This window comes from Oculina patagonica, chromosome 4 (assembly GCF_052425735.1).
Source record: "Oculina patagonica isolate OP01 chromosome 4, crgOcupat, whole genome shotgun sequence".
Lineage (NCBI taxonomy): Eukaryota > Metazoa > Cnidaria > Anthozoa > Scleractinia > Oculinidae > Oculina > Oculina patagonica.
In genome coordinates, this window is record NC_135761.1 from 37,693,824 (window position 1) to 37,717,791 (window position 23,968).

Below are 23,968 nucleotides of genomic sequence, written 5' to 3' on the forward strand. Positions count from 1 at the left end.
GAAACACTCAACCATTTATAACTTGAACCTAAGTAATGTTTAATAAATGAGCAGCAGTGTTTTATCAAGTTTAAAACACGAGGCGCAGCCAGGTGTTTTAGACTTGATAAAACACTAACTGCCAATTTATTGAACGGCTTAAAAAAGTTTTTAGATGAAGATCAACTCATGCTTGCACTAATATTTAGATTTGGGTCTTTTTGGCGTAGAAAATTGGATGTAAAGTTTAGCCGTGTCTTGATCAGATATAAAGACACTCATTAAACAAGGGGTGTATAAAATGACTCGAAACAACATTGCACTGAAACAATTTAAGCTCAGGCATAAGAAACAGTTCCGGCAAAATGCTGTAGAACAGCATTTAAACTCATTGAAAACGAATCTTCCTTTTGGATTAGTTGTTGGCACTATTTTCCTTGCACTTGACTAGCTTACTTACTCCTTACTTAATTACTTGGGGTTTACTGATACCTTAATGGATTGATGGAATATTTGAGCTTGCGAACTGTTCAGCTAAGAAAAATCAAATTCTACTTTAAGAAACAGTAAGTGTCAAAATTGGCACAACTGATTTTAATTTTCCCACAGCAATAGTTTCCAACGACGCTGAACAAAACCATATGAAAAAACGAAACCCCCCAAACAGTTTGACATGTTCCGTTGTTACAAAGTAGAGTTGATTTAACGACTGTACCAATATAATTATGTAGTCAACTGACAGCAATGTTTATTAATTATAACGAATTATATAGAAGGATATTAAAGTTTGCCCCCTTATTTTTCGCAAGAACCTTTTTTCGCGGGTCTGTTATTTCGCGATTTTTTGAAAAGCGTAACGTATGCCGTTGCCCCCCATCCCGCTTTTTCCTTTGTAAAAACTCGTCAATTGAGGCGATACATTTCCTCCACACTGACTCCACCACTGACGGCGAACAAGGATATAGCTTTAGTACATACTTTTTACAAAAGACATTTTTGCCGGATATAGTGTCTGCTTCCCCGGCATCCCAGTACAATTACGATTAATTAACTCGTCCGGCTTAAAAATTATACTTAAAAACTTTGCTGCGAAATTACCTACACTACAACTAGAACGTTTTAAAAGTAAAGACTCTCCCATAAACTGTTCCCCTTCCTCCCCGAATGACTGCTCCCTATTACCTTCCCTCGTTGGCCCTCCCATGACATTTGAAATATCCCCTAAAACTGCATGCTGACCTTCCCCGCTATTCCCTGAATTGTCCTCAAAAACATCACCTCTACCTCCCAAAATATTCGGCCCTCCCATTACGTTTGAGATATCCCGTAAAACTACATGCTGACCTTCCCCACTACTCCCGTAATTGTCCTCGATAACGCAAGTTGTCTTTTCCCGGCTTTCCCTATCCCTCCCTCCCGAAGTGATTGACGCCAGGAGGGGCAGGGCCGCAGAGGAAGAGAACGGGCGGCGAAGAGGGGGCGAGGGAGGCAGCGGGGGGAGAGACGCGCAGGGGACGCGGGCCAGAGGCAGGAACCGTCAGAGGTGATGCTGGCAGTTCAATCGATCGCAACTGTTCAGCCATCGAGGGTCGTGTCTCTTCTGGCCTTTCTGTTGGTGGTGCTGCCAATTGTTCAGGCAAAGGGGAACAGGGTTCTTTGTTTAACTCCTCAGCAGGCCTGGACTAGCTCCACTGACACGAGTACTTTACATTCTTTCTGTTAAATGCAAATAACATAGAAATATAAGAAAAGAAAAAATAGGTCCGCAATGCGTACATATGTCTAGTAGGCAATTGAGCCTAATGCATTGTTGTACCTTGGCATTGTCAGGGCAGCACATTACGTAGGATTTAGTTGGCATAAAGTAGAGGTGTGGCACAAAATCTAGATTCTGCCCAACAAATGGATACATAAAAAAATCATAAAAGATAACCTGGCATACATAGTTTAATTAATAAATCACACAGGTCGTTTTTTTTTCTAAAGCAAGTCTGGCATGGGATGTACAAAATAACTGAAAATGGTATGGTATGCTAAGGGTTTCAGAGTCCATTGGTGGCACATGTAATGTAATGTAATGACTTTTAGGAACCCCACATGCATTCATGAAAATTTTATAGAAATAAGTTGTCTCTTACAACATCTGTTTTTTCACTCATCTCCTTCCTGTATTGGTGCGCAATATGCCTGCATACAACTGGCTGCAGACATTCCAGGCAGGGTAATTCTGCAAAAGCTCTTTCGGCCAGAGTTATATAGTTCTCTCTTTGAAGGTGGTGCTCGTGTCGACTAGGCAAACACAAACCATTCTCCAACTGCTGAAGGTCTTGAATTGAGGGCTTCTCGCTGGACAAATGGTTTCCGCTCACTCGGTTTTCTACAGCCAAATGACTGACCCAATGGACGTCAACATTCTGGTGGTCTTCAGTCATGTTATGAACATGCTGCCGGAAATCAAAATTGTCGTAGATACTCTGTTACATTCCTTTAGTCGCTCAGACTCATTTCTTACTTTTGTTTAAACTGAGGCTGCAAAATCCTCACCATACTCATCCATCTTCTTATAGTAAAAGGAGTGAGGGAAACGGTATCCTAATCAAATCAAACAAATTATGAGAATTAGTGTGTTACTGTTATTTATACATACCATAAAATTCCAGTTATAAGCCCACCCCACCCCACCCAATGCACTCTAAAAGCCCCACCCCACCCCCCTTGTTATAGGCTTTTCTGGAAACAAAAGAAAATACATTGGCTCACAGTATTAAATAAGGCTATGACTTATGCGAGTTTATCAATGTCTATCCACTGATGCCACTGTTAAATAAGTAAAGGTAGGTGATCTTCAAGTCGAAGCGACAAGCAGTCAAACTCACTTCCCTTTTATTAAATTTTAGGTAATAAAAGGCTTATCATGTTCACACCCTAAAGGCAACCAAGACCCCAAAAGCCTGAAAATACAAGGAATATTGTACACCATGATTGATAAGAAAAAATACTGGGATCAAAGTGAGAGTTGCTGTGCCTGTCTAAGTAAATACTCTTCAGAATATGTTCAATTGTATACATTGAAATAAAGGCGCTCTGGATTCAAGCCCCGTTTGAAAACGTCTTGAACAAAAATGTTTGAAGATCTTTCTTCTTCGGAGATCTCATGCAACTCGGATTCTTTAAGGAGCACAGTGCAGTGCAGTACACTCACGATCCACGTCTCGCAGAAATAGTTGCTGGATGTGCTTATTCAAATTTGGATTTTTCCAAACTGCTCCAGCTATCTATTTGTAAGTTTCATGGCAAAGCATTTTGCCAAACGACTCGAGACCTTCGTGCAGAATGTTTTCTTTCGTTTTGCTTGCCCATTCAACTTTCATGTGCACCCGAGTCCTTTTTACGCTGCTGTCATTACTGCTATTAGTTTCATCGACTTGTCGAGGAGCAAATTCCCTGGCTCTTGAGGCGAAATATCATCTTTAGATTTGTCATGTTTAAGGCACTTTCCTTTATTTTTAATTCCCGATTGCCAAATGAAAGCGATAGTAACGCCATAAATTAGCTGAGTAAGCGAGACCCAAGTGAGTTAAATACTTTTAGCGATGCTTGAGTGATTTTACTTCATCTGTGGAACAGAAACTATTAGTTAGTGTGTAACACTATCTACCACTATCTATTACACTGGCGCTAGACCTTGATATATAAAAGGAAAAATGAAGGAGACAATAATTAAAAAACCACATAAAGAGGTTTATTTCAGTTTATTTTAGACTATAAGACTGTCCAGCTAAGTTTTAGACTGTCCTTTTTACGTTGCATGGTGCCAGTTTTACACAAAAATATGCCACGATCATTGTTAAAATTTTGCTTACGTTTATGGGGCGGAATTTTTCAAAAGCACTGACAATTGTCAACATAGGATTTTGTTTCAGAAAGCCAGAAGTCGAACTAGCAATCGCCTTTGCCTGTCCAATGACCATTTTCATATAGTTTAAGTCGTAACTATATATAGAGGTAGTGACCAGGGTAACATTTTTTTTGACTAAGTTTGGGGACAGTGCAATTTCTTTATGCACACTCGCATTATAAGCAACAAAAAAGTTTTTTTTCAGCAGTAGTGGTAGAATTTTTTTTTTTTTTTTTTTTTTTTTTTAGTTCACCCGTAAAGTTTCCCTTGACCGGAATGTTGAATCAGTCCCTCAATGAATCCTCAAACACCGAGTGTGTAAAATTGACCATCCCGGGCTGTACCCTTCTGCTGAAACGATGGACATGCAAGTCCTGAGTCTGTTCGTCCATATTCCCGCTCATCAGTTTCCATGTTGAAGTGACTTTCGTCGAAAAAATTAAGGTGGCTAGGGTCAATAGTTCTCCTCCAACGAAAATATAATTAACGACAGAAACGTTTTTCTTGCGAGATTCGTTCTGTTGCGACATGAACACATGAACACATTTCTTTGCATCATAATCGTTCTCCAATTCTAGAAATACCTTTGTACATTCTTAAACTTCCTTTTTTTCCACCTCTATTAAGCTCGAGGACTTTGTCGAGGTTTACACTCTTGGAGTTGAATGTGTAGAACAACGCTGTCTGAAAAGTGATGCTCAGTCCTTTTTCTACAAATGAATTATTATACGCTCTTCGTTGTCTCCCAGGAATATCCATGGTGGCACAACAAATAAAGTTTTTGAGACGAAATTAGCCGTGTTGAGGTTGGTCTTGATGTAGCACAGGCTATAAAATGTTACTTCGCTATCACCATTCGGCAGTTCATTGTCCATGGTAGGATAAATTAGACATGTGAGGCATTTGCAAACACTCTGTAAGTGGAAAAATTTCTCCTTGGGCACTTCTTTGAATGTTGCTTGTGCGTTATCCAGTTGACAGTCGATAGGTTTGGAGAGATGTATAGTGGTCGTTTCCATTGTAAACAGAAATAAAATGTTTTACCGGTAAATGACTTGCAAAAGGAGATGTGAATAGTTGCAATTAATAATTGGTATGACTACTAATAAGTGACGCCGCTCATCTCATTGGTTAAATAATAAGGATTAGAACCAGTCTGTATGGGTGATAGAGAAGGCAACAAAAACAGGACATTTACTGCATAGCTTCGACAGCTGCACAAGCGGCTCGTCAAGAAATATCTCTGGACGCAGATGTAAGGGAATCTTGATTGAGTCGCTTGATTTCGGAGATTTGCTCCTCAAATGCTGCAGGGCTGGCGCCTTGCTGGACAGTTCTGGTAGACAGGCTTTGGTCTGCGATTTGTTCAGTAGAGTGGGCGGCCTGGGCGATGCCAGGGTCCTTTAATCTTTTTTTCAGAACGGTTCACCAACCCTGTGCGGAAAGAGTTCCTGTGACTGTGCTTTTGTTAAATGGTGGAAGATGGTCGCACTCACTTGCATATTTATTTGTGCGTTTCTATCATCAGAACGAATTCTACCAGTCTGTATGGGTGGCATGATGCAAGAGCAACTTCACTTCTAAACCAACTAGCTTTCAAAACTTGGAAGAAAACGGCCGAATTTTCTGGATATATCTGACAAAAATTTTGTAGCAGGCTAAGTGAGAAGCTCTGCTTTGAAGCACATGGCAAGGATGAACTGTGGAAAATCACTATTACAACCGGTTTGCATGAAAGCCAGCATGTGATTAGCCGAGCGTGAAATCATATCTTGTTTGCAAGTGAACAAAGGATGACCTTTGAGCGTGACAGCAAAGTTTGTCCAGACAGTATGGTTGTCACATTAACTTAAATTTATAAGGGTTATAAATTTGCTTTTAATATTCCGGTACAAGGATGTATTATAGGGTCTGTAACACTACACTTAGAACAATTCCTCAAACTTACACTTTCTTGTAGGTCGAGGACCTCTGTCACCCGTAAGGTGTCACTGTGTCCAATTACCTCCTTTCCCCTTTGTAGGGTGAAGAACCGAGGCAATTCCTCTTTTGATCCCACCCAGTCATACACCTCCTACAATTCACCAAATTAAAAGAAATAAAATAAATATTAAAAATTATAGTCTATGATTGGGTTGTGGTTTTCTAATACAGCCACAAACTGATAAATTGACCTTTTTTCAGGAATGGTCTTTAATGCTTGCCAGAAAAAAATATCCTTTATCGAGGTATACTATAATTAAAGATAGAAACTTCACAGACAGTTACTCAGAGTTTCACGCACGAAGCAATCATCAGGCTGTGCCATTATATGCGGGTGAAATACAATTTAAACTACGTTCATGGAGGACGGTTTGTACGATCCTGTCTCTGATTGGCCGTGTAGTACTTGTTTTTGTTCCTGCACTTGGTAACAAGCTCAGATCTTTTGTTCAAGAGAGTAGATCTGTCAGCTGATAGTATGCAGAGCTTCTTTGTCAGATTCAAATTGCAGCGTGACAGGTTTCCCCTGTAAGCGCTTGCTTTTGTGACAATGGACCACTTGATCGAAAATTGTTGATTTAAGTCCCCTTTTCGAAATTCTTCAACTCTTTTATGCCTTCCATCGTGGGCTTGAATGCCTTTGCACCCCACCCCCAAATTCAGGAGTGTCCATTGTTCGATAAATATCCACTCCAAAAAGAAATCTACTGTGTCTGAAATTCGTGATTTTCAAATAAATATTTCCGTCAGAGTTTGAGAAGACATGCAGGACATGTTGATTGCAATACTCTCATTTATTATTTTACAAAAAATCATATTTCGGTAAAGATTCACCTCACCGGAAATCACACAAGCTAACGAAAGTAACGCATTGTATGTACGTCGCTTTGAAACACCATGTTTTTGCCCAATTTGGAGTAACAAAAAGCGGCCAAAACTGGACAGAGTGAAAAGAACGTAGCTCTATTTGCATACTATTCTCTTGCTGACCAGTGTTGCAATGCTGCCTTGGGTTTTGCTGCTATCGTAAAACCTGCTAGTTCACCATCTTCTTCGACGAGACCCTTGCATGTGGCATGCTCCATTCCATATTTGCCATCTCTGATGACAATTTTTGTGTAATCTAGTTCTAGCTTTCTTTTTCATGACTGGCTTTTTTCCTCCTGATATGTTTCTTTGAAGGTTTGTGGACAACTGCTTAGATCAAATGTTCAGCTGAAAGCGTTGGCGAAAGAGACAGATTTGGACAAAGCCGTACACTTCCAGAAATCCCTCCCTTGGCGTGTACAATACACTCGTTCAAGAGCTTCGCACTGAAGATACCATGGCATTCAAATTAATAAGATGGTGATGAAACGTCCCAAACAGCTGGGGAATTGTGAACTTCTCTAATGAATTTGAATCTGGCTTTGCGATCTTCGTGTGCGTTCGCCATCTTGTGAAGTGCCACACAAATCATGTGAATAGAGCGATATTTTGATTGGTTGAAAGATAGCAACACATATTTGGCAGTCATTCACACGTGAAATTCCAGTTTGCCAACACGAAAAAGTCGGTGAAAAAGTTGGCGAGAATAGAGACAAGGTCTATTTGTCGCCAACAGTTTGCCAACGTGATTGCCAACTGTTTTTGTGTCGTTCACACACACCAACTTGAGTTTGCCAACACAAGTTTGCAAACTTTAGTTTGTAATGTGAAGGCTGCTTTACTGTGCCAGTCCACAATTCTAAATAGATAGAGGTGGTCCAGTCTGTCCTGAGGAGTGTGACATCCTGCACCAAATCTTTGGCACCAGCCAATCTTACTCTGGTGAGCTGGTCGCCAGAGCAAGGTACTTTCACATTAGCCAAGGGATCATCAATTTCAGGAACTGGTGGTACATGCGAAGATGGTTGGTCAGGTCTAGAAGGAGCAGCAACAGGTGGACCAGGTGGGAAGTGGTCTGGATCTGCAGGATCACACATGCCAGCCTTGCTGTAGATTTCACGCATCCAAACCTCAAGCTGATCTAGTACATCAACAAGCTCGGCATACTTTTTTTCAACCATCATGAGAACTGGAAGTGGTACCACAACTGATTTGGTGCTCATCTCCTCCTGGTACTGTCAAGGTGTATGCGCAGGGACAACAGTCTTAGAAAATCAAATGCTGGAAGTGACTCGACAATGATTCTGCCTATTAAAACTTTGTACCTCTCGCTTGTACATCTTTTTTCTTCGTCAGTGAGGCTTAAGGTCTCCTTAAGGTTGCAGTGGGCCAAGTTTTTCTTTGGGCCATCATCAGGCAAGTAGTCAGAGGCAACTCTATCAAATACCATGCTGGTGGCAACTGCATGGACACTTCTGTATTGTCAATATTGTCTAGCACAATGACAAATATTACCCTCTTTTACAAGCTTTACAGCATGATCCAGGAAATGATTGCCAATTTCTTCCCGGATCTTATATTTCATGGATTTCTCCAGGCAGAATCCATATTTGTAAATGAAAACACGAAAAAAATATTCATTCATTTTTATTTATTTATTAAGATTTCCCAAACAATAAATACTTCCCACCAAAAAACGATAACATATATAATAATAATAAAAAACTAGTGGGAGGATAACAGCAGGGGTATACTTAATTCTCATGTAAAAGCTGTTATCCTTGATATAGCTAAAATTTAAAAATAGTTTTATTTAAATTATCAAAATCAATGCCTCTAAAGATATTGTCTAATAATCTACCTTTTTTGGCAATACTAAATGTTTTGAGATTATCTCTCAATAAGATTATCTCTCAATAACTGATCAGCTTCTACAACTTTACCAGATGTAGCCACGTCCCTTTCGAATTTCCCCCTGAAGAATTCTTTGGTTCTGGTCTTGCACTGTCACAGTTCATGTCATTATAGACTTTGTCAATAACATTGTTGCTTGTATCCACTGGCACTCCACACTTTTCTGCTGACCATTCAAAGGATTTCAACAACTCCTTGTCATTATAAACATCGAAATGGACAACTTCCAAAAAATTAATCTTGTGTTTTTTCAAGCTGCGCTCGTTCACATATTCACAAATGTTCAAATCAGCTCCTCTCACAAAGTTGAGAAATTCTTTCTTTATCGAATGTCAGATGACCCTCATCAAGAATTCTAAGAGCGGCTGGAAGGTGGCTTTTATCAGTTTCTTTCAGATGAGTCAGGAATTCTAGCTCAATTCCATTTGGTCTCTGCTGCCAGATGTCATTCCTCTTTTACCCTTCTTTTTAGACATAGTGTCTTTCCTCAATCTCATCATCTGGCAAAGAGCTGCACCATACATGTGGTACAATGCAACATCATCTTCAGGTTTAACAATGTGTGGGTCATCTTGAGGTTGACCAAAGTTGTATGCTTCTGTTTGAGCAAAATCATAAACTAAGGAATGCAATATTCCAGTGACTGCCCGTATCCTGCTGGACGAATACTCAGTTGCAAGTTCGGCAAACACCGATCTACACACATTCGAATTCTTAGATGACCCATCCAGAAAAGAATTTAAACTTCTCACCCAGCACAAAGACAAATGAGCCTTCCTGTCTTTCTTCACATCTTTAGAAATTGCTGACACACGCTTTGTGTACGATGAATACATGCAAAGAACGAGGTAATGCAGTTCATTGTATTTATGGTCGAGAATTTTGTGAATAACTTTGTAGTGTGTTTTGTAATGTTTTTCAACGTACTGGTTTTTGTTGAACGTCTAGTTCCTTTAGGGTAAGTACCTTTCCTTTTGTCTTCTTGCCAGTGCTTTTCGCTTTTTTCCTTTTGTGTTGTCGTTCTTGTTGTTTGACGCGGTCTTCCTTGCACTTTTACCTTTTGCATGTGTTCCTATCTGTGTGCCAGGGCTCACTTTTGCTTTGGTTTTCTCAGAATTTCTTTTTTCTTTTCTGTTGCCAGAAGATGTTGAGGCTTCCTCAGTGAAGTCGACATCCGACTGTTGTTCGCTAACATTGTGGTCATCGTGCCATGAACTGTCACTCTCCCTATTTGTTTCACTGTCAATGTGGACCTTGTCCCAGAAACTTACTCCTGATACCATCAATTAACTGTATTGCCCACGTAACTGGAATACGAAGGACTTCCAGTCTTTGAAGTGGTGCTGCTTCATTCCTTGCACATTGAATGGCTTCAGCTGGTTCGCCTCCTTCACTGTTGTGTGCCAGTCCCCCGTTGCTCTTCTTTCTTTTTTCTATTGGCCTGAAGTCGGTGTCATTCTGAAGGAACATGTGTCCTCTTACCTGTTACTTGTGGTTCAGGACACTTCGTACACACCTGTACGGTGGAGCTCTGCATAGAGGGCAATTATGGTTTTGTTCTTGTTTTCGCCTGAACAGCCATCAGAGTAGCTTACTAACCGACAGAGATAAAATTATGTGGCGTTTTTTGTGATATTGAATCACATGTAAGTTAATTAATTATATAAGGGTTACTAATGATACTGAATTGAAACTCTCACTACATTTAGCTGTACCGGTACACTGTCCCCTCAGGCATACTCCAACTCTTGCAGTTTTTGAATTGTATTACCTGGTTTGAAACTGACATAAGTTATGCTTGGCCCGCCCAATTTACTTAAAGTTAAATTATTAACAGTGGCTTTGCTTTGTTTAATCACCGCAATGAAACACCAGGGGAAAACTTTTATCAAACCGTTCTGTTTCAGAATTAGAAGGCTTAAAATTTAAGCCTTTTCTTATATAAAGAAAGTAAAATTTGACCAAAATCGTAAAGACAAAAAATTTATTTATTGCCAGGATACTTATGTGATCGCTCAAACTAAACGTCGTCAGGTTTCAAACTTTTAAATTTGAGAAACGCATGCACGGTTTAAGGAGGCTCGGTGTAGTTTTTTTAGCCTAAGAGAGGTTGTTTTAAATGTTTAAATTATTGACGGGTAAAAAATTAAATTTTGACCATATTTGATCATTATGGTGTTTTTGGCAAAAATCGAACATTGGCTTCCTAGTTAAGTTTGATATTCAAAACAACCACCCTTCAGCTAAAAAAACTACATCGTGCCTCCTTAATAGCCAACTAGAACATGTATTAATAAGTATGGGTAATCAAATGGTGACGAGTGAAATTAGGAAATAATTTCACGAGCGTTTTAAAGGCTCGGGAAATTATTAGAATTTTGTTAAAATGCAAGTGAAATTATTTCTTAATTTCACGAGTATAACATTTTATTACATTTTAATATCATAGGTGACAAATTACGTTTGCAATCGTAGGTTTTTGACTGGTATATTCAATCGCGAACTCCGAGCTTTGAAAAGTTGAAAGCATACATTTTGTTTAAGTTCGCAAGTTTTTTAGTCTTTGAAGAAAACCTTTGAGAGATTCCTTTTTGCTGTTGATAAAAAGTTTCAAAGATAAATCAAATGTCAACTATTTCTCACATAGTTCGTCTTGAATGAACTGAAAATGGCGCCCGTGTAAAACGCTCAAAAATCTGCTCGATGCCATTTATGTAATTGGCTTAAGTCTTGAAGTCGTTTTGATGTTGAAATATAAAATATAATCAAAAGTTTTATTACATGGTCAAGGCTAGCTGGCTAAGATGAAATTCAAGCGAAAATGTACAAAGTTTAAGCCTCAAAACATCTTTTATTCCGGACGACATCTTGCCGCTAACTACGTTGCCATGGCAATTTTCTAATTTCACATGTGAAATTATAAATTAACGCTAAAATTTCGCGCCAAAATTAAGGAGTAATTTGTCACCTATGATATTATTATAATAATAATGACTTTATTGTAGCATATCCACAGTCAAGTGGCTCTTCATCTACAGAAAATTAAAGAAAATTAAAACATACAATATATACATTATGCAATCAAATTTAATTTAAAGTTTGAAAAATAATAAGAATGATAATACAATATATACACTTAATTAATAGCTATTTAAAATTATTTACAATTAATTACAAGTTAACCTTATCTTTAAAATATTGTTTAAGCTGTTTCTTAAAATCATTAATTTGGTGATGTGTTCACACTAAGATGCAACCGACCGATGTTCCAAAAACAAAATAATTCAAACTTACCTTGCTCCTGTTTTGAACTCTGTAAGAAAGTGAAGTCAGTTAGCAACCTCCACTGACCCACGTTTAATTGTGGTCTCGTCCCACTTATACACGTATTCCTGGTTTGCGACGCAATCATAACACCAAAATTATAACTGTCTTTAATAAAACGTATCATTATGTTGAAGATTAGGTGTTTCCAGGTTCTGTTGGAAGTCGTATGTGATTACGTCAACGGCGTCCTTACTTCTGTGCTTAACAGCAGCAGAACCAACTGGAAGGGGCATTCCATACCAGTCCTTAATGGTACCTTCCTTGTCACTCTTCTTCACCTCAAAATTTGCCACAGCAAGGTCCTGATGTTCTTTTAGTTGCTTTTCTTATTTTCCCTTCTCTGTGCCCTCCGACATTCTCAATTTCATTGACAATTTGTCGCATGTTGCGCAAGTATCAGTTCTAGGGAATGCAAACCCTAAGTTAAATTCCACATTGAAGATATCCCGGTAATGTGCATGGAGATGCTGGGGGTGAGTTTTGGTGGAACTGGCGTAATGTTCTGTTGCTGACATCTAAGAAAGTATTATTACACTGTCGAAAAGAATATGTTTAGCGCAGATGTCAGTGTTCCAAACCAATAAACCAGTTTCTTGCTATGGCAAGAATGATTGTACATTCATGGCTCTATTCTATTTGACAAAATACTGTTCATCATATTGATAAAAAACTATAATACTTTTCGACGTTATTCTTTAAATGGAACTTTGACTTGAAAAAACGCCTTTAGATCACAAATTTGGCCGGGAAAACGGAAATAATTAATTATCAAAATAGTTGTAGTACATTTTCTGTATTGACCATCCTTGCTCTAGGTATTCTGTTTGGGTTTTCCTTGCGCAAATAGTGCAACGTCTGTCACAAAAATGAGTTGATGTGGGCTCTGACCTACATAAAAATAAAAAGTATGTTAGAAAGTCATCCAAGACATTAAATAAATGCACCTTACTGGACAAATTAACATATATATGAACAACCAGCAGATTATCCACACGTATCGTATCAAATGTTTACCCTCGAATGTACATACAAACCCCTACCGTGTTACAAGAGGGGTTGAGTTTTTTACTGGGAAAAATATACCACTGGTAAACTTCATCCAATGATGTCATTTTGCATCATCGCAAGGCTGAAAACGTTACTAAATGCCGGTTGAGTAATGGTGAGCACTAGAGAAGTGAATTCACTAAAGCCTTGAATGCAGACACAAGGAAGGAAATTTCAAATTTCAGACACGATGAAGGAAACTTCATATGACTTAAAATTACTTGAGAATTATCTTACAAAATATATAAAAAATATATTAAGAAATTCCAGCGGCCAAGCTACAAGATTCACCTACAATTTCTTCCAAGTTTGTGCTTTTCATTCAATTCTGTAATATTTGTCTATATAATTAAAAGAACATTACACGTTGGCTCAAAGATATGAATTTTATGTTCTTGTGGCAAAAAAACAGTATGTCACTCATTGCAATATTGTTTTTGCCACTGGAACATAAAATTCATATCTTCTCGCCACCTTTTAATATTCTCTATATACAGATTTAGCAACAACTTAAGCGTGTTAAAAGAAGTTTTTTTTTTTAAAAAAAGTCACATTTTGGCCACACAGTATGTGATTATGTGATTGTCTGGTCAATGTCAATAGTCATGGACGAACCCTTCAAATATCAATATATTGCCATCACAGAAATAAAAACTTCTCGTTCAAAATTTCTCAAAAAACTAAGGGGTGGCATCCCCCACTCACCCGATACTGGGCCATTTTTATTTGCATAACTTACTGCCTTATTGTAAACCCCTGAAACAAATATCATGACGTTACAACCATGTTTACATACTCTCATCTAGACATAACTATGGATCAATGAAGGGTGCATACTATCTACACCAACAGAAAAAAAGCGTGATACCCTGTCTTTGCATTCCTCAGAAACCTTATTCCAAATATTTCCATGTCGCCCACGCTGGTCTACGGGGTAGGCTTTTGATCTTATTGTTTTGACACGCCGCAACGTGATGCGGTATATAGAGATGAACGCATCCCGGCAGACCTGTGTAACAAATAAAGAATTAGATAAATTAATAAATAGACAACTGGTCTGAAAGACCAATCAAGTCAATATGCCTTTAACCTATTGGCTTGAACTGTTTTCATGAATCTTTATACTTTCAAATTTGTGAACTTGCAATCTTACTGGTGCAATGTTTTGGTTTTAAAAACGAACACTCCTAACATTCCCTTTTAGAGTGAAAAAATATTAATAAAAATAGACTATAAAATTTAGAGTACCACGTCCAATAAACGTTGAAACTTTACAGCACCGCTCAGAAAAAGCTTCGATTGCAAACGCATCTTATATGCACATACGCAGTTCTTTTGTTATTCGTTGCTCTTGGTTTTTGTTCTGTTGTTTCTATTTTTTAAGCAAACGCACATAAAAAATTAGAATTGGAAATCCACCATAAGAGAGTTTCTCAAAGAGAGCGTTTTCTACAAAAACTTTCAATTCACATTTAAAGTTTTGCTTTGTTACATATTCATGTTTTATTATTTATTTCCTTTTGTACTGCTCATTTAACAAGCAGTTAGCCCAAATGGGCAAAATAAAGAGGTTTTCTCACTCTCAGCCTGGGGTATGTTCTTAGCATGTTATTAAGATTTTGGTAAATCTCAGCCTTAATGTTCTTATAAAAAAGGGTTTTTATAAAAAGAGTGTATTTCCCAAGTTCAGTAAAAAACACCTAACACGAAATATTTATTTTAGTCCCTCCCAAGTTAACTGTCATTCTTTTGCCCTTGCCCTTCCCCCTTCCCCTCTGCCCCCTCCCCTTACAGTCGGCTCTTCTGTGTCCAATCCTGTGGCACTTCCAGCACCTCACAGTTTTAACTTTGAGCCTTTTCACCAGTTCGTCATTTTTTTTCGCTAGTTCATCCATTTCTCTCTTTTGGCTCCTCAGCTCTGAGTTCATGTTCTGTAGCTCTTGCACTCTTTTTTGAGCTCCTCAAGGCTCCCTGCATTCCTTTCCCCTGTCTCAAGGTTATTCTGGAAGAGTTACTGAAGGGTTATCCTGGGAAAACATCCGCTTATTATTATTATTTCAAAATAAACTTACTATTATCAAAAAATGGTGAAAATTTAATAAGCGCCCACCTCAATAAGCGCTCATGCTCAGGATAAAAAATATCGGATAATGTTGACACCGATATTGAACTGAACTGTTTTGTTTTGTTTACGTTTTTTTAGTTAATTATAAATCACCGATGATCCCTTTTTTAATCACTAAGCTATTGATCGTTATTTGAGACCTCTTAGATTGTGAAATAGATAAATACCGACGGATATCGACGGATGATTTTGACTCCACATATTTGACTCTGTTGTACTTTATTTGCCCTTCGTTTCGCCATTAGATGTAAGTATAGATTATTGTAATTCGTCATTGTTTTCTTTCATTATGTAATTTAGGATTTATTCTTAGTTATTTCATATTAATTTGTGTTCTAGCAAACCTCATTTCACTGATTGTCTGGATTGTGGTCGACATTAAAATCAAATATAATCTAATCAACATCAGACTGAGCGTACTTGATCGTGGCAAACCTAAAGGCTTATATCGCTCCCAACATTAGTTTGATCTAAAGAGAAGAAGGGAGAAACGAATGGACTTTTAACTCGGAAAGAGAGCTTATCTGTTTATACACATGGCGGAGAATGAAATCACTGCCGCCCGCGGCGAAGATCGTGATCTCGATCAAGCAGCGAAAACAGAAGTTGAACTGAGAAAATCGGCACGCGAAAGGAAGCCAAATCCAAAATACGCTAGTTTTTTCGACGATATACGTAGCAAGAAATTAAAAACTGACCTAGAGAAACACGCGAAATCTATTGAAACGATGCTCATCAAAATATCTGGTTTCGATGTTGTTGTTAACCGTGATGATATTCAACTGGAATTTGACAATATGGCTGTGGAATGGCAAAACTTTCAGCGTGTTTACAATGAATACGCCACGCTTTCGACCGATTCGAAAGAGCTTCACACGATTGGAATTCGAAGACAACAGCTTCAACGCAAAATCTCTGATTCTCGACAAATATTCATGAGCACCCTGGGAGACGTAAATTCTGTCATTGACGACATGCCCACAAAGTCTGAGGTTAACGATGACAAATCTGACATTAGCTGTACATCTTCTGCTAACTCGAGGAGGTCGTCAACGTCTTCTAAAGCTCGCGCGGCCGCCCGATCCGCTCAAATCGCTAAGCTCAAGCTGCATCAAGCCGAGAGAAAGTCAAAGTTAAGACAAAAGCAAATAAAAGAGCTGGCTGAACTAGAGAAAACAAGAGTTGAATTGGAAAGCAAAAGAGCTGAAGCGGAGCTAGAAGAAAAGCTCCAAGACCTGAGCAACGAAGTGGAATGTGCACAGTACGAGGCAGAGCTGTTAGCGGAAGAAGTCAAATTGGAAAATGATGAAGAAACATGTATAGACGGCAAGGAAGACAAGCTTCTTGAAGGCCATGAGCCCATTGAGAGCGATTACTTACCAGCTAAAGGGGTTACGACATCTACTCCTAAACAAGGTGTTGATATATTCCAATCCGCAATACCGAACGATAAATCAAAAGTTGACGGAATCATACCTGGAGATAGCCGAGTTATTGGCCAAAGTATTACATCTTCCAACGAGGAAACCAAGCCCAGCCTTGATCAGAGTATCTCAAACACATTTATTCAGATGAATCAGCAGTTAATCGGCGTTATGAAACAGAATGCGGAGGCGACCACAGTGATGAAAACCATGATGCAGAGACAAGGAATACCGAAGCCCGATCCCTTGAAGTTTGACGGTGATGCAGGGCAGTTTCCGACATTTAAGCAACGAATGGAAGATTGGCTAGGCGAGAAAGGCTTCACTGAAAAGGAAAAAGTAACCCACCTGCTTAGTTTTGTACAGGGAGAAGCTAAAGAAGCAATTCAACACTGTGAGATTGAAGAGAACGGCTACACAGAGGCGATGTCAATTCTTGAGGATCAATATGGACACCCTGCCAAGGTTGTAAATGCCTGCATTAGAAAAATAACCGAAGGACCAAGAATCGAAAACGGAGACAAGGATGGCCTTACGACACTCAGGAATCACCTCCGCACCTGTCTAAAGGCTCTCGAGAACAACAAGAAATATCAGCATGAGATAAATGCCTCATCTAACATCGAGAAGGTCATAGAGCGACTACCCAACCACTTACAGATGGACTGGGCTAAGAAAGTTCCAAAACTTCGTGACGAGACTGACTCTGGACCGAATCTGACTCACGTGTTCGAACTAGTTAGCAAACAAGTGAGAATAATGAGTGATCCCCAGTTCGGACATCTAACCACAAAGGTCAGGACAACAAGTCCAGTGATGAAACAAGAGAGATCAGCGGCACTGCCGAAGAGATACTTCAACGGCTTACGACAGTTATCAACTATGGCTACCAGCATGGGAGAGGAGACCGAAGGACGAGAGACATGTCCTTGCTGCCACCAAAAGCACTTGCTGAAAGATTGCCCGATGTTCGAAAGAAAAAACGTTGAAGAGAGATGGCAACTCGTACAGGCACGGAAGCTTTGTCATGTTTGCTTGGTCCCAGGACATATGAGGGCAGATTGTCGTTCTGTGGAGCGATGCGCTTGCCATGCTACCTTCCCTCATAATAAGTTGCTCCACAAGAATTCGCTGTCAGGGAGAACACAGCAAGAGCGGCCCGGCGACATCCTTCCTGAAGAAAAGGAAAGGGTGGATTCCTATACAACGCTGACCGAAGAAAAACATCAAGTGGTGCTACTGCATGTCGTCCCAGTCCGAGTTCTTGCAAGCAATGGTAAATCTTTGACTACTTATGGCCTTCTAGATAATGCCAGTCGAGGAACAATAATCAGCGACGACCTCGCAGAAATACTGGACATCGATGGACCCCCACTTTCAGTGTCAGTGACTACAGTTCTTGGTAAACAAGACCGTAAATTCAGAGAAGCCTCGTTCGCACTGCAGGCCGTCGAACCCACAGATGATCAACCAATCCTTAAGGTCAAAAGTGGGCTTGTGGGAGAGCTAGACATTAATGAGAAGGTGCTTCCGCATGAAATTAACCACAAAGACTACCCTCACCTTGCAGACATAAGAGTCCCGGAAGTGGAAGTAAAGAAGGTGTCCTTGATTATCGGAGAAGACGTCAGGAGGGCTCACATAGTTCAAGACGTTAAAGTGTCCCCTGACGATGATTGTGGCTTGTATGCTACAAAGACAGTGCTTGGATGGACTGTAGCTGGAGCCATACAAGGGAAGCAAGAGGTACTGACAGAAGTTAGTGTCAACTTCATTGACAACGACAGAATGCTATCTCGTCAAGTCGAAGAGTTCTGGAAAATAGAGAAGACCGGATTTGAAGAAAGTTTAGATAGATCTGTATCCGTGGAGGACCGCAGAGCAGAAGATATCCTCCGAGAAACCACAAAGCTTGTTGACGGCCATTACGAAACGGGTTTACTATGGAAGGAAGACAATCCCCAGTTGCCTAACAACAAAGCTATTGCCGAGTCCCGACTAAGCAGTCTCCAGCGAAAGTTTCAACGTGACCCTGAACTTGAAAAACGATACAGGATGGTAATGCAAGAATACATTGACCGTGGATATGCAAGGAAGCTTACGGACGATGAAGCAAGAATGACAACGCCGAAGACAAACTATCTTCCCCATCATGCTGTCATCAACCCGAATAAGCCAGGAAAGGTGAGAGTCGTCTTTGACGCCGCAGCCAAATATCAAGGCGTCTCATTAAACCAGAACCTCCTCCAGGGTCCAGACATGACAAATAACCTCGTGGCTGTCTTGTCGAGGTTTCGACAAGATCAAACGGCTCTTATGGCCGACATTGAAGCCATGTTTCACCAGGTCAAAGTAGCACCTGAAGATCAAGACGCCTTTAGATTCCTTTGGTGGAGTGACACCACTGATGAACCTCCCCATGAATATGTAACGACGGTACATGTTTTTGGAGCGACCGATTCCCCATGCTGCTCAAACTACAGCCTGAAAAGAGTCGCTGAAGATAATAAGGACAAGTACGATACCATAGTCATAAACACTGTCCTGAGACATTTTTACGTCGATGACATGCTGAGAGCGTTAAAGAATGAAGAAATTGCCATAAAGGTTGCACACGACCTCATGTCCCTGCTCGCGAGAGGCGGTTTCCGATTAACAAAGTTTATGTCTAACAGCCGTGCTGTCCTGGAAGCTATTCCCAATCAAGAAAGGGCCGTTCCATCTATAGACCTCGACTTAGATGACCTCCCGATTGAACGTGCACTTGGAGTCAGGTGGAATGTGGAGAAAGACACGTTTGGTTTTAAGGTTGTCAGTTGCGACAAGCCTGATACAATGAGAGGACTCCTGTCATACGTCTCCTCATTTTATGACCCCCTGGGTTTTGCAGCACCAGTTGTTCTTCTCGCCAAGCAGATATTACAAGATTGTTGGAAGAGAAAATGGTTGTGGGATAAGCCCTTGGAAGGCCAGTTACTTGAAAGATGGAGTCGATGGAAGGACCTGCTGCCATTGATGAGCAAGATTGAGATTCCTCGTTGCTATTTCAGTGAGCCTATTGACCAGAAACAAGTCGAAGTCCAGATACACCACTTTTGTGATGCCTCAGAAATAGGATACGGGACAGTGTCTTACCTCAGAATAACCCATCTAGACCAGACAATCAGCTGCTCTTTTATTTTGGGGAAGTCTCGAAATGCCCCTGTACGTGCACCCACAATTCCAAGAATGGAACAACAGAGTGCAGTCTTAGCAGTTCGAATGGACAAGTTCATACAAGCAGAGTTGGACCTACCGGTTAACAAGACCGTTTTCTGGACTGACAGTACCATAACACTATTCTGCATAAGCAATGAGAGCAAGAGATTCAAGACCTACATCGCCAATCGACTGAATGAGATACGACAATCTTCCGACAAGGAGCAATGGCGTCATTGTCCAGGGAAGGTAAATCCCGCGGATGACTGCTCTAGAGGCTTAGATGCACAGCAACTTCTGGACAATGACAGATGGTTAAAGGGGCCACAGTTTCTCTGGCAGACGGAGGATCATTGGCCAAACAGCGAGATTGAGAATGTTCCTGATGAGCAGTTAGAAGTAAAGAAGGAAACAACGACCCTCGCGACAGACGTAAGGATTGCAAGTACATCTACACTTCAAGAGCTTTTGGAAAGACACTCAAGTTGGAGAAACCTGCTAAAGAGTGTTGCCTGGCTAGCCAAATTCGTGAAGTGGCTGAAGAATGGGAAGCAGATCATTCAGAACAGGCTGACAACATCGGACGTCAGGAAAGCAAAGCTGACCGTCGTCGCCCTGGTGCAGCGGCAAACATTTGAACGAGAAATTCGCGAACTTAACGGAAAGGGGAGTGGTACTCAGCGAGTAAGTCCTTCAAGCACGATCGTCAAGCTTAAGCCAATGCTTAATTGTCAGGACGGAGTTCTTCGGGTTTCTGGACGAATCAGTGAAGCGCCTATAACGTACGATGCAAAACACCAGATGATCCTACCTCAAAGGCACCATGTGACGACCCTCTTAATAAGACATTACCACGAGCTGCTTGGTCACTGTGGACCAGAGCACCTACTGGCAAGGCTTCGAGAAGAGTTTTGGATAATCAAGGGAAGGTCTGAAATCAAGAGAGTGATAGGCGATTGCTTTGGTTGCAAACGACGATATGCTCAACAAATGACACAAGAGATGGCCGAACTGCCCAAGGTGAGACTGACACCTTATCAGCCCCCCTTCACCAGTACTGGAGTGGACTATTTTGGACCTTTGCATGCTAAACGAGGACGAGGGACTGTGAAGCGTTATGGATGTATCTTTGTATGCATGACGTCCAGAGCAGTACACCTGGAACTAGCGCAATCGCTCGAAACTGATGCATTCATAATGGTCCTGAGAAGGTTCCTCAACACTCGCGGAAACGTGAAGCAGCTGCGATCTGACAATGGCACTAATTTTATCGGCGCCGAGCGTGAGCTCCGAGAAGCCATAGACCAGTGGAACCATCGACAAATCGAAGATGAGCTCAGAGATAGGGACTGTGAATGGGTTTTCCATCCACCAGGTGCATCCCACATGTCTGGAGTCTGGGAAAGACTCATCAGGGGAGTAAAGCGATCCATGAAGGCCATTCTAGGAGAAAGGCTGATAGATGAAGAAGTTTTAAGAACAGTACTTTCCGAAGCACAAGGTATTGCCAATTCCAGACCCCTTTGCCCGAACTCTGATGATGTGAGAGATATGGAAGCTATTACTCCGAACCACCTCCTATTGCAGAAGTCACCTGCGATGACCCTTTCCCCTGGCCACTTTGATGATGCCGATTTGATTTGTCGTAAGAGGTGGAAGCAGTCACAAATCCTGGCGGATCACTATTGGAGAAGATGGCTACGTGAATATCTCCCCACCCTACAGGAGCGTCAAAAATGGAACAACCCGCGCAAGAACCTTGCTGTCGACGATTTGGTAGTAGTTGTCGACGAGAACGTCCCAAGAGGACAGTGGCTACTTGGTCGGATCGTGAGAGTGTTTACAGGAAAGGACGGATTTGTACGGAGCGCAGAGGTAAAGACAAAGCATTCGACTCTTCATCGACCTATCAGAAAGCTTTGCCTGTTGGAAGCCTCAGATGCATAGGAACCAGTACTTCGAGATGAGCAAACCCCGTTTCCCTCATCGGGGCCCCAGGATGTTGACACCGATATTGAACTGAACTGTTTTGTTTTGTTTACGTTTTTTTAGTTAATTATAAATCACCGATGATCCCTTTTTTAATCACTAAGCTATTGATAGTTATTTGAGACCTCTTAGATTGTGAAATAGATAGATACCGACGGATATCGACGGATGATTTTGACTCCACATATTTGACTCTGTTGTACTTTATTTGCCCTTCGTTTCGCCATTAGATGTAAGTATAGATTATTGTAATTCGTCATTGTTTTCTTTCATTATGTAATTTAGGATTTATTCTTAGTTATTTCATATTAATTTGTGTTCTAGCAAACCTCATTTCACTGATTGTCTGGATTGTGGTCGACATTAAAATCAAATATAATCTAATCAACATCAGACTGAGCGTACTTGATCGTGGCAAACCTAAAGGCTTATATCGCTCCCAACAGATAAATTGAATAAAAATGGTATTTCTGGTTCTAAATGGGCGATTTAAACGGTAAAATGATTTTCAGGGATGGCGGACCATTTTTCCAAGTGGGGTGGGGGGGGGGGGGCTGACTTGTGACTTGAAGTGGGGGAGGGGGGGGGTTAAAAGACTTCTCTTAGGAAGTCCCACCCAGCCCACCTGGCTCTGCTGTCCCTGATGTTCTATTAAGGTTTATATCATGCACCGCGAACATTTATTAAATTTTCTGCAAGATAAACTTTTAGTCTTTCGGGACACGCCTGAAATTTTATTATTAAATACACAAACGGTAGTCATTCATGTAAGCATCATCTATGCATCATTTCCCAAACCAGTTTTTCCATGTCATAGACAAGTATCAAACTCATCAGGTTTTCTCTTTTGTTTGGGTTTTTACACAAACAAAAGAGAAAAACCAAAAAACTCTGCAAACCATGGACTCACTAGTTTTGGTTTCACGTGTAGCCGACAAATAATTTTTTGGTGCATCTTCCTCAGTGCCCTAGCAACCATGTCTCTTGAGGGTAATAGCATCTGCACATTTTCAAATCGAGTTGGCATACTGAACTGGCTTCCAAAGTTTGGGCCCCACTTTCAAGCTTGCTAAAAAAGCCATTTACTCGTCTGATTCCACCGCCAGTCGAAACATCATCCAAACATTTGCTTTTTACTATTAGAAGAGCTGGACGAAGTGGGTCAGTAAATTTAATTTTGGCCGCCATCTTGGTTTTGTTGTTTACCTAGCTGTCATCTTGAATTTTACCCAGCACTCGCCGCGCTACTCTCATGCACCATTAGGGGGTAGTTTGGCCCCACCGTGATAAGGTAAAAGAGGAATTTATCCAGTACGTACCAGCAAGAACCTGTTGCCATATTTTTTATAAATAATGTGATGGTTAAAGTTGTTGGCCAGGTCATCTTGTAGCCATGCAAATTTATTGTTTCATCAAATCGACTTTAATTTTTAACATTAAATATTATGGTACTAGAATGTGTTATAGGGTCTGTGACATTACATTAGGAACAATTCAACTTACTCTTTTGTATAGGTCTAGCACCTCGGTCACCTGTAAGTTGTCACAGTGTTCCTTCAGAATGTCTGACTTGAATTTTAATGTGAAGCTCATCCTCTACTGGCTCTGGGACAATCCACAACAAACTCATGATTACAAAAGGTAAACTAACGAAAACATTTACCACCAGACCTGCGTAAAAAGAAAGAAAAAATAGCTTCGTAAGAGTTTCCTTTCTGCAGGGTTCGATTTGCATTCCAATCCGCCAAAAAACAATTTATCCAAAACAGTCCCAAGCTTTGCGAGGTTTGTTTACCTAGAGTTAATCCAAGTATTCCAATTCGCCAATTCTGATCGATCTTCCTTCTGGAGAGGTCTTAACGAATATTCTGCCATCCAAAGACCAGGCACTTATCGATTCGCCGTCTCTACGCATTTCATTTGCCTTGTTAATAATTCTTTTCCTGTGTGAGGTGAAATGTTTGTTCTGAAAAATCTTGTCCAATGCTGCGTGTATAGCTGCAGTCGAAGTTGGGAAGAGCTGCAATACTGCTTTACAGAAATATAAACCATTCGATAGTAATACAAACGTAGAAATTAGGGCAAGTTCGTGTTCATGATGGTAAACCTAATTACTGTATACTTTAATAAGTTGAGGTCTTACAATGACATATACACTGTCTGTGCATATATATATATTTATAGCACAATAACATATTACAATACAATTTGTTCACG

At 40.3% G+C, this 23,968-nt stretch overlaps 1 protein-coding gene and 2 long non-coding RNA genes across 3 annotated transcripts; 2 read left to right on the top strand and 1 right to left on the bottom strand.

Moving 5' to 3' along the window:
* Positions 1–12,776: 12,776 nt before the first annotated feature.
* On the bottom strand, positions 12,777–23,356 carry LOC144651590 (uncharacterized). The gene is made up of 3 exons (XR_013570347.1): positions 23,255–23,356; positions 13,884–14,024; positions 12,777–12,856 (listed from the first exon to the last, which is right to left on the bottom strand). It is a non-coding gene; the product is annotated as an uncharacterized LOC144651590 (long non-coding RNA).
* LOC144647867 (uncharacterized) lies at positions 15,220–21,387 on the top strand. Its single transcript, XM_078507562.1, has 3 exons — positions 15,220–15,387; positions 15,480–21,263; positions 21,350–21,387. Exons 2-3 carry the CDS (start codon positions 15,677–15,679, stop codon positions 21,385–21,387), a joined length of 5,625 nt encoding a protein of 1,874 aa, XP_078363688.1. The 5' UTR covers positions 15,220–15,387; positions 15,480–15,676.
* LOC144648690 (uncharacterized) lies at positions 21,427–22,144 on the top strand. The gene is made up of 2 exons (XR_013569735.1): positions 21,427–21,983; positions 22,076–22,144. It is a non-coding gene; the product is annotated as an uncharacterized LOC144648690 (long non-coding RNA).
* Positions 23,357–23,968: the final 612 nt, after the last annotated feature.